The sequence below is a fragment of the Lissotriton vulgaris genome, chromosome 2_1 (assembly GCF_964263255.1).
Source record: "Lissotriton vulgaris chromosome 2_1, aLisVul1.2, whole genome shotgun sequence".
NCBI classification, from domain to species: domain Eukaryota; kingdom Metazoa; phylum Chordata; class Amphibia; order Caudata; family Salamandridae; genus Lissotriton; species Lissotriton vulgaris.
This window is the reverse complement of record NC_141687.1, coordinates 115091883-115103745: the sequence shown is the minus strand read 5'-3', so window position 1 is coordinate 115103745 and position 11863 is coordinate 115091883. Positions and strand designations below refer to the sequence as shown.

The following is an 11863-nucleotide window of genomic DNA, read 5'->3' as shown; positions in this document are numbered from 1 at the left end:
TGCAGCAGCCCTTCCTATCAGGAGGCGGGAAGGATTAATCCCCCGCCTTTGCCTCTACACACAGGCTAAGACTGTGGTGTGGTAAATTAATCACCAAGTCGGGAGCAGGAGCAGATCAGAGGTGTAATTTCCACGGCGCTTAAAGCTTTAAAGTGGGGGAGGGGTTGCCATCACCTGGGAAAACAAGAAGTAGTTACATTACCAGAAATACAAACCCGCGAGTGATGCACGCGCGCCACAGCGAGTGATCTGTTTTCAATTATCAAGCTAGTGTCTGGGCACGATAATTGAAAACAGATCTGGCCTGTGCGGGTAACCGACACCAATAGGCCGTGTGCGGAGCAAAGGCGGGACATGCACCCTCCTTTGCCCAATTGCATGCTGTCTTTATTTGAAAGACGCACGCAAATCCCATTTGCGTGTAAGAAAGAAAAAACACACGCTCACGTGTGTAGGGAGCTTGGGCAGCTTTCTGAAGCCCCTTACAAAAATCGAGCAAGCAGCGCATGCGTGCTGTTCTAGGCTTGACCCAAAAAGCCAGATTCAGATGTTGAGCCTCCTCCTTAAGCATGGAATGACCTGCCACTGTACATAATAATCTCCTTTTCACTTCTTGAATTCCACAACAAGCTGTTTTGTTGAGTAGTTGCCAAAGGTTTGGCTAGACTCACACCGGCTCAGCTTCTGTATATCCTCCTAGGTGATAGTGTGCTCAACAAATCTACATAGCATAACAAATTGATCATTTATTAATAGTATTTAACCAATTATTTCTGAACTGCAATTTTGGGGGTGGTGGACTATGTGCCACATGCATTTTCTTCAAAGAATGTTTAGTTGATTGTGCGGGGCTACGAAGGATAAGCTAAATATTCCTCTGAGAAATCCGTTTACCTAATATAAATCAAATTGTTTTGGCTTTATGGAAGCTCTGACACAACTCACTTCAGGACTGTGACCGCTCTATCCTATACCTTAACAATCCAGTTTCCTAAATGTTGAATGTGGTGAGGTTTTAAGCACTGAGGTGCTATGCTGTGCGCAAAGCGAATAAGTAAAGGGGACAGCAGTAATACAAATGCATGTACAATGAGAAAGACACATTTGTGGGGGGATTTTTTTAATTTGTTTTAACAAATGGCACTTTTAAAACATACATTTCAAATTATGCGCCATCTATTTTCCATCTTCCCCAATCAAAACAGTAAACATTCTAAAATGTATATAAAAGTATAGGCACATACAAATGAACGATAAATGGGTGATAAAAAGGCACAAGTGCTTACTTATTTAACCCAACAAGCACATCAGATGAAAAGATAACGCTTGTGAACTTGCCATGGCTCAGGTCACACTATGACCTCAGGGAACGACGGTGGCATAAACAGAGGCTAGTACAGAGTTGCTCATGATTGCAGCACATATGATGAGATCAATACACCTGTTCTGTTACATACAACAGGATCTCTCTGGTCATACAAACCATTGTATCACGAAGCCTTCCTTCATATGTAGGGATGATTGTGTGAGGAAACATACATTATATGCTCAATATAGTTGTTCAGTTTGTAGCCTTTTCTTGGTTTACCGCTGCTCTAATGAGAAGCATTTTGTGTGCTAGAGTATTAAACATCCACTTAATTGTCGATTTAAATTGTGTAAGTTACGTCAGCTTAAAAAAGTACTTAAAATGAGCAGTTCCGTCACTTTCCTCTGAACCTACCTTAATTTGAATTGTAACTTAAGGTGAGGAGATCAAGGTTTACAGTAGGTATCCACAAAACATGCTTCCCTCAAGATAAGCCTTCAACCTTCCATTTCTCAGCCACGAATCAAGTAAATTGCCACATTCATCACTGTGGAAATGCAAGAAAGTATGAAAAGCCAACTTTTACCATGTCCACAGTATTGTTGAAAGTATTACAAAGCTAAGACATATCTTAACTGTACAGGCACAGCGACCCTTGTCTGTTGTCTATTTTAATACATTGGAAGAACATCCAATTCGAAGGATAGCGTCACACTAACCTGCCCTTAGATTCAACAGAAGAGTATTTGGATAGAGCCAAAGAATAGCGGGTTTTCAGCTACACACCAGGAGAGCTCTTTTCACACCATACTGTGCCACTACTTACATCGGAAGAGCGTGTTTGCTTTACATAGACCTTCATTTGCTGCTTAGAGTGCAGGGGAGGTGGTACTAAGACATGTTTAAACTAACCGGATTCAAAAATGAACAAGAAAAAGGCTTTGGCTGCGATGTTCAACTCTCAAGGTGAACTGGAGAAGCCAGAAACAAACAATTAAGAACAACGAGCAAAGAATTAAATATCATTCAAAATTTTACAGCATAACAAACAAGCAGAAGTAAACATTCTGGTACAAAGATCATGTCAATACCCCAGGATTTAAAAAGGCAACTTCTACGTAACTGTGAACTGGATTCATTAATGCAAAAATCTTGTTTCATACAATTTTGTAAAACTATTAAGAGCATTCTATAGGCTTCGTTTATTAATTTTGCTGCTTTTTGTGTCTGAAGACAGTATTTTAAGCACACTATTTTCACTAGAAAAAAACTAGTGAAGCATTTGCATTGTCAAACAAAATAAATGTATCTTTGGGAATTGAAGCGAAACCTGCTAATTAGAATGGGTAGTGTTTTCGTCGAGACCTGTTGCTAAAACGTGTGTCTATTCTGGTGGAAACAAGTAAGAGAGAGGAACACTGTCCTCACGGAGCCAGATAACAGGCTGATCCTCTATCATTTACTTCACATGGTCCGTGGGTACAAATTGCAACACTCAGTAAGCGAAGGAAGGCCTGGTGCACACTCTTTGTAAACCCATTATGGGGTTAGGAGAAGCTTCTCTGCACGTTTTGGAGACAGCCACTACAATTTCATGCCCCTTCCCGCCTCAAAAAAGGTGGTATTTAAACATATAGCATAGTCTACCTCTGGAACTGCTCTGCAAGCAAAAAATACACATTGAACTAAAAATACTTTATGTGCGCATTGACCAGAAAGGCACACCGTCGCGGGATGAGCTGCCACTTTTTGCTTCATACAAGTCTTTTGAGTTGCTGCATAAAAAAAAAGACATTTGGCAAAAGGCAAAAAGAAAATATTTCCACCATGACATTGTCATTCTTGGCAAGCTTCAGCACTACGGATCTTCATCGGATTCGTGGAAGTGAATGAGCATGTTTGAACTCCAGTGCGTGCCTTCACAGTAACTCGAGAAACAAATAAATTCCAAATTCTGTAATAATCCCATAAAGATCAGGTTGTGGGTGACTCTTCATAAATTGGTTTAGATGGTGCTGCAGATCTATCGTCCCCAAACAACACTGGTAGCTTAGTCCTAAGTGGTCCGTTTCAATTGGTTGCCCAGTACCTGTTAAGAACTTTGACCACTTCTTCATAAATAACAAATACAATTGCTACATCCAGGCAGACTCGACCAAGTCGTGGCACAGTCCCTTTGTAGAACCTGTTTAAAGGGGAAAATGAAAAACAACATGTGTTACACCATCAGCAGCACTGGTTTCTTCACCTTTATTTAATGTTTGCGAATCAATTTTTTGGAGGAAGAAAATTACAGAAACACTTCTTAGCTAAACTTGAACATTTGTCCAACCAGTCAAAACTGCAGCAAAAATAACAATGTTTACACAATTCATACCTTTATGGTATTTTGCATATAGAAGTTTAGAGTACTTAACTGAAGCTTTATATACAGATTGGAAATCCCAACCCCCAGGTTAAGTTACTTGCGTACGGTATGTCCTACTGTGCTATGACTGGTATATAAACAGAGGGTGGCTATTTCCAGTGGGCATGCCAAAACTAAGTATAGCAGGGACAGGGAGAGTATACATGAATCCGGAGCATCCTAGCTCCACTCTCTGCGAGCATTCTGCACATGCCTTCTGCCCAGTCCTCTTAGAACCCGCGAACTGCTTCCTTAAGGAGCGCTTGAGGTGAGAGGCCACAAAGAGAGAATCTGAAAATAATGAGGCTACTTTTTGTCCAGCTAATGAATTCCTAGAAGGAAACGGCTGCTTCTGATTTACCGGATGCTGAGGCGAACACAATACGTGGAGGTACTAAGGATATTGTGATTAGATACTAGTGAAAATATTGAATGTAATCTGGCAAAGTCCCTCCGTAGCACCTGCTGTATAAGGAGAGAGGCCGCCAACAGGCTGGACGCACAAGAATCATTCTAGGAATTGCTCATCAGGCAGTAACGGAGACTTTTATTAAAGAGGACGAGCATTTTGATACGATCATATTTAAGTCTGATTCAGTTTGTTAATGCATTTTATTGTGTAAGTGAAATCAGATGTTTTATCTTTTATGGTTTAAATTAACGGAAACTAAGATAACAGTGTAAATATTACGAAAAACAATATTCGTAGTACTGTTGAAGCCACTAACTTTTTTGCCACCTATGTATGGAAAAACTACATACTAAGGAAACTGTGGGAGGGCTGACACAACAGGTCAGTCAGGAATCAGGTTGAAAGGTTTCTGAATGCCACCCACATTGAGTTGTAATCTAAGTGTGGCTCAATGGTTAGAGCGGTAGACCCTGATGCAGAGGTCTAGCCTGGGACCAGGGTTCAATTCCCCGCCTCGGTGGATCTTGGGCTCAATATTCCACGGACCTGATAATTCTCGCCTCGGTGCCTATTCCAATCATGGAGTCCCACTCTGCAACTCTGGGCAATAACTTGCTTAATCTCCACAACGGCCCCCACAACGCTACGGATGCCTGGCCTCCACCTTGGAGGTGCCCTGGAGTGGACGCCTCACAGGGAAAGCCAGGATGGGTCCACAGCGGTATTCGTACAAGCGCCTTGAGACCCTTGCGGGTGAGTAGTGCGCTATACAAGTATAAATTTACATTTAATACTATCACAAGCAGTCATTATGTAGGGTGACCCAGGTGGCTGTCTTACAGGTGACAAATGAAACACGCAGACAGCCAAGCCTACTGAAATGAGCAGTCAGGTATCTCTTGAACAGACCAGATTACCATTTATAGAAATGAGACTATGTATTGAGGGCTTCAACTGCCTCCTCACACGTCTTTGGTAGACAACTTGCTGTATTTCACATGGAATCTAAAAGTTCTTTGTACATCAAAATCGTACACGTTTTCTTACGTTGCAAACAAAGGGAATGTTGTAAGCATAGGAAACAACATCTCCAAATGTAAATGGATATCAGATAAAACTCTCCACAGGCATCCAACATAGCATATGCACCTGCTCTGCTAGATGCATCCTAGAAGTTCTCTCTCTGCTCAATGGACTGACCTTGATAACATGCAAGAGGTCTCTGCTCCTTTGGACATTGCTGTGCTTTGCCCACAATAGCCTTTATCAACAACTCACTAAAACCCCCTATCCTCTGACACACTGTCCTGCCATAACAATTTTTTTTCCATTGACCAAACTGAACCCATTAAATATCACTCTATTGTAGACATTCACAAGAATTCTAAAATCTCTTAAAAGGGTGTCAAAGAAGAATGACGTCAAGCTGCATTATTGAAAGATGACAATCTAGCTTCCACACACACTCAGACCAAAAACCCAATTTTAGTAAAAACAGAATACTATAGCTTCCTCACTTTTCTCGTAATACCAGATCGTAGCGTTTCAGACAATAATTTATTTATTATGAGTGATTTACCTATTGTACCTTTTGTTTCTCTGTGCCAGTTGTGCTGTTCTCCCCCCGTGTGGTGACACTGACTGTTGTTTTTTCTTCCCCCCGTGTGGTGTCCCTGTTTGAGTCAGTCCTGTCTTCCTGCCGTTTTTACCGCCTTTCCCGCCGTTGCACCCTGCTCCCTGCCGCTGCTCTCCTGCGGCCCGCCCCCTTCTCTATTAGGACCTCTTCCCCTTCCCATTCGCCACCCCGCTCCCGCCTCCCAGCTGCTCCTCCCTCCAACTGGAGACTTAAGGCGCTTCCACGCGAGGGGGAGAGGTGACCTGACCTGACCTCGTCAGAGACGGTCGTTCCACCCGCCGCGTCGCTCCTCCTGAGTTCACCCGGTCTCCCTGCTCCCACCGCTCGCCGCCACTCCTGAGGTCGTGACCCCTGTGCCTTCTTTTGTTTCTCTGTGCCAGTTGTGCTGTTCTCCCCCGTGTGGTGACCCTGACTGTTGTTTTTTCTCCCCCCCCGCCCGTGTGGTGTCCCTGTTTGAGTCAGTCCTGTCTTTCTACCGTTTTTACCGCCTTTTCCGCCGTTGCACCCCGGCCCCCACTCCCTGCCGATGCTCCACTGCGGCTCCGCCCCCTTCTCTATTAGGACCTCTCCCCTTCTCATTCGCCACCCCGCTCCCGCCTCCCAGCTGCTCCTCCCTACCCCCTTCCCCCCACTTATGGCAGAGTCCGCATGTACGCGCAGCGGGCGCGCCAAAGGCGCGTCAAAAGCAAGCCAGTCTTCGCCGGTCCGCGCCCAGCGCCAGGACCCCTGGCTCCCGAAGATGACAGCCCACGCAACGGACCTACGACGCCGCCACCCTCAACGCACTCAAACCTGGCCGGAACCCCGCCTGCTGCCAAGCCACCCCGAAACTCACCCACGGACCCTTTACCTGCCAAGCCTGCAAGTTCACCTGCATCCAGACCTGCACCGCACCCGACAAGACGAGCACCAGCAGCAACCACCTCAAGTGCATCCTGCTCAACACCCGCTCTGTTCACAGACACGCCGTCGAACTCTGGAACCTGCTCGACACAACATCACCAGACGTCGCCTTCCTTACAGAAACCTGGATGCATGCCTCCTCAGCGCCTAACATCGCCATAGCCATCCCGGACGGATGCAAGATCACCCGGAAGGACCGCATCAATCAGACTGGAGGAGGCATCGCCATAGTACACAAGAACACCATCCACATCACGACCAACCCGGACAACACCTCCACTTCCAGATACACACCGATCCCAAAACCACCCTCAGAGGCACCCTCATCTACAGACCCCCGGGACCACGCACACAATTCAGCGAAGACATCGCAGACTTCATCAGCCCGTACGCTCTCCCCTCCGCCGACTACATCCTCCTAGGGGACCTCAACTTCCACCTGGAGAACAACAAGGACAGCAACACCACCACCCTACTGGACAACCTCGCCAACCTCGGACTCAAGCAACTGGTGAACACCCCCACCCACTACGCCGACCACACGCTTGACCCCGTCTTCTCCTCCAGCAAGCACATCTCCTTCAGCCACTCCACCAGACTCCACTGGACTGACCACAGCTGCATCCACTTCAGCTTCAGAAGAACAACGACCCACCACCACCCGCAACAGATTCCTCGCAGAAACTGGAGCAAGATCACCACCTCCCTCCGCCAGAACCCTCCCCCGAGCACAACGGACCCCAACGAAGCAGCCAGCAACCTCACACAGTAGCTCACCAACTGCGCCAATGACCTTGCACCACTGAAGAACCCTCCCAGCAGACCCGGCAGCAAGAAAGCCTCCTTGTTCACCGACGAACTCAAGAACTACAAGAACTGCCGCACCCTCGAGAAAGCCTGGCGCCACGACCAGACCACAGACAACATGACTGCCCTCAAGCATGCCACCTGCAAACAACACCAGCTGATCCGCACCACCAAGAAAACAGCATTCACAGAACGACTGGATAACAACGCCCACAACAGCAAGGAACTCTTCAGCATCGTCAAAGAGTTCTCCAACCCCAGCGCCGGAAACAATGACTTCACCCCCTCGCAAGACCTCTGCGACTCACTCGCCTCGTTCTACCACCGCAAGATCATCGATATACACAACAGCTTCGGCACATCTACCGCGCACCCAACCACCGAACCAACGCCCCCCACCACCACACTCCGCGCCTGGACCCCGATCAGCACCGAAGACACCACCCGCATGATGAACACCATCCACTCCGGATCACCAACCGACCCCTGCCCCCACCACGTCTTCAACAAGGCCGACTCCATCATCGCAACCCAACTCCGGGACGTCATCAACACATCCTTCAACACCGCCACCTTCCCGGAGACCTGGAAGCACGCCGAGCTCAGCGCCCTCCTGATGAAACCAACTGCAGACCCCACTACTGCCCCATCTTGCTCCTCCCTTTTCCTGCCAAAGTCACCGAGAAGACCGTCAACAGACAGCTTGCCGCCTTCCTCGAGACGAACAGATCCCTCGACCCCTCACAGTCCGGTTTTCGAGCCAACCACAGCACCGAGACCGCACTCATCGCAGCCACTGACGACACCAGATCCCTGCTCGACAACGGGGAAACAGAGGCCCTCATCCTCCTAGACCTCTCTGCAGCATTCGACACTGTCTGCCACCGCACCCTAGTGCAGCGCCTTAGCAACATTAGAGTCCAAGAGAAAGCACTAGAGTGGATCATCTCGTTCCTCACCGGGAGAACCCAGAGAGTCCGCCTTCCCCTCAATCAGATCCAAGGCCATCGAAGTCATCTGCAGCGTACCACAAGGATCATCACTCAGCCCAACCCTCTTCATGAGCCCTCTCGCAGCCATCGCACGCCAACACAACCTCAACATTATCTCCTACGCCGACGACACCTAGCTGATCCTATCCCTCACCAACGACCCTGCCACAGCCAGAACCAGCCTACACGAAGGGATGAAAGACGTTGCCGAGTGGATGAAGAACAGCCGCCTGAAACTGAACTCAGACAAGACGGAAGTCCTCATCCTGGGATCATTGCCCTCCGCCTGGGACGACTCCTGGTGGCCCCCTGCCCTGGGCACCACTCCCAAGCCTACGGACCACGCACGCAACCTGGGCTTCATCTTGGACTCCTCCCTCTTGATGACCAGACAAGTCAACGCCGTTTCATCATCATGCTTCAACACCCTGCGCATGCTCCGTAAGAGTAAGATCTTCCGATGGATCCCCACCGAAACCAGGAAGACGGTTACCCAGGCACTCGTCACCAGCCGACTGGACTACGGAAACACCCTCTACGCCGGAACCACAGCCAAACCTCAGAAAAGACTCCAGCGCATCCAGAACGCCTCCGCACGACTCGTCCTGGACGTCCCCCGACACAGCCACATCTCCGGCCAGCTGAGAGACCTGAACTGGCTCCCCGTCAGCAAGAGGATCACGTTCAGGCTCCTCACCCAAGCACACAAAGCCCTCCATGACCTGGGCACCAAGTACCTCAACAACCGCCTGACCGTCTACACACCCACCCGCCAGCTACGTTCGACCAGCCTTGCCCTCGCCGCCGTACCACGCATCCGCAAAGCCACCGCCGGGGGAAGAACCTTCTCCTACCTGGCAGCCTTCCGGGTGAGTAGCGCGCTATACAAATGTCCATGATTGATTGATTGATTGATTAGAAATGAGCAACCCAAATGCCCTAAAGGGTGTCCTGGTGCTGACGACTAACCACTAAAAGAAATAATTCACTTGAGCCAGAATTTATTTAAAAAATATTCAGCTCCAGTTGGTTTCAGTAGAATTGTTGATCTAAGCTCATACAAATCGGGAGTGGCAGAATATTACAGAGTTTGGAAGAGACCAAAGAAAAAAGAGCTGTCAATAATGCAGGTCAAATTAGCGGTGGGTATTTTCAGAAGAAACTTTGCAGATAATTTCAGGGTTCTATAGGAATAGACCATGAAAATCTATAGCATAACTACTTAGGGCCAAGAAAAGCACGTGTTCAATTACACATTGTGAGCTTTGTATTGGTTGCATGTTGGAAGGCAAACAGTGTTACTTTGGATAGCTGGTGGAACACTTTGGAGCACTCTAGAAGACAGGTCAGTCCGGCTGCCATATTTTGAAGAAGCTGAGGATGGTTTAGAACGTAAGTAAGTAACCATACATAAAGGAATTACTGTATACATACCAAACTGCTATCACAATCATTCTGTAGTGTTTTAGATGATGGGGGTGGGAAGGAGAACTATTCTTAAGACTTTTCTAAGAACATATAGCAAGTGGCGTAATCTACAGAACTGGGGACAATTCACAGCCCATAAAAACCCCCCACAGATTTCTAATAATTCTGCTTCCTTCACTGAGACCAGTTTATAACTCAAGAGGTTGCTGATCTGGAGTCCATGTAGTGTAATGGATCTCCAGGATCATCACCTTGGCCTTATCCTCATGTCTAAGTGCTATTTCTTGCATCTAGGCAGACATGTATGGGAATGAAAAATCGCATCTTCCTCGCTGATACTAAGGCGCAATAAGTTTTGTGAATTTCCTGGATAATAATACATGTATAACTACACGACAGTATCAGAGGACCATAGAGGGCAGATACCAAATAAACATGGTGGAACTCAAGGCAGAGGCTTGCAGTAACCCACAAATAACAAATATGAATTAACTTTGATTTATCGGTTACAAACAATACGATTAATTTTAGAGCATAATTTTAATACTCAATGCACATCTATCTATAACATGAAGGCCAACATTGTATTGTCCATAATGTCGATGGTGGGTAGAGATCAAGCTGATTCAAGGCAGCTTTTGTCCCTCATCAAAGAGTGGGTAGGTCTTTCAGCATCTTAATGTGCGTTGGACTAAACCCTAATTTGATAGTCTAAAAGCTTTGACTCCTCAAGAGACCCCAAGAAGTTCTTGATTATTAGCCTTTTCACCCACAAGTAATAAAGATATTGTTGATCAGTCAAAAAGTACTGCATGGTCGTCAACTCAAATCAAAACCTCAGTGGTGACACCAGAACAACTCAAGGAACATTTGCTTTACGAAAATACTCTCAATAATTATGTAAACTAATACCGATGCTGGAAATTATGGTAAGAGTTAGAACTTACTTTACCAGTAAGAATCCCTAACAATCATAAATGTTGTAAACTCTGACATATTTCTTAGAGTTCAGTTCATCTGATTTTTCTATGACTTGTGTACCTCAATAGCAAATCACTGCAGCCAGTAACACAAGGCCACTTTATGAAACTTGAAAATATCGACAATTGCTATACGAATAATTAGCGAATGACCGACAGTTCACTCAAGAACAGGAACACAACAACAAATAGTACTCACGCTACGGGCCCTTCGTTGCGGAAGATCTGATATGCACAATCCATGGTGTTTTTATACTTCTGAGCTTCCAGGCCCTAAAATTGATTTTATAAATTAGTTAATGAGCTAAACAAAAACAAGGTAGCAGGTTTCCTAGGTACAGTTGGGATCACGAAGTGAAACGAACTGCTATAACGTTTGTACCGTACAATTTAACAAACACTCATCAAAAATACATTTTATGATGTATTAAGGAATCATAGAGAATAGAATTAGCAAATTAATATCTAAATCTTAAATCCTTTTAAAAGATAGTCAAACTCTTTTACACAAACTACCGGCTGCTTACCACCACTGAATCAACTGAAGGACAATAGATTGAGACAACTCTCTGCATCCACTTGCTCATTAGTGCCTTCACGGTCTGCAAGTGTGTGGTGCACTTCCATGTTTCCACAAAAACACACATGCAGTGCATGTGAAGCAAGAGGTAGTATCATGTGCAACCTATCATAGAGGAATAAGTAAGTCTGCAACAGATGCTGATTCACTACACACAGCCTTATCAATGCAGGGCTGGAGTGGAGCCCAAGAGGACTCAGCAAAATGATACGGGGCGGATGCATTCCTCACCACAGGCGCTATAGAGAAGACTGGTAACTGGTATCCAGCAAGTATTCAGAGGTCCAGCCCAAGCTGTACCCCCAGCTACATACCCAAACTGGGTGTTCTTCCACGGGTGGCAAGGGATAGTAAATGATGTGTGTATATTGAAACCAACCCAATCTTATTTATGGAGATCTTAAGCCTG

The 11863-nt window shown here is 46.4% G+C and overlaps 1 protein-coding gene across 1 annotated transcript in view; it reads right to left on the bottom strand.

Moving 5' to 3' along the window:
• Positions 1-1103: 1103 nt before the first annotated feature.
• The window catches only part of LOC147729663 (tricarboxylate transport protein, mitochondrial-like), a 256901-nt gene continuing 246141 nt past the window's right edge, over positions 1104-11863 (bottom strand). The window contains exons 8-9 of the mRNA XM_086954545.1: positions 11074-11147; positions 1104-3494 (exon numbers count right to left, since the gene is read on the bottom strand). Of these exons, the coding sequence (XP_086810671.1) occupies positions 3380-3494; positions 11074-11147 (189 nt within the window). The 3' untranslated portion in view covers positions 1104-3379. The remainder of the gene's footprint in view (positions 3495-11073; positions 11148-11863) is intronic.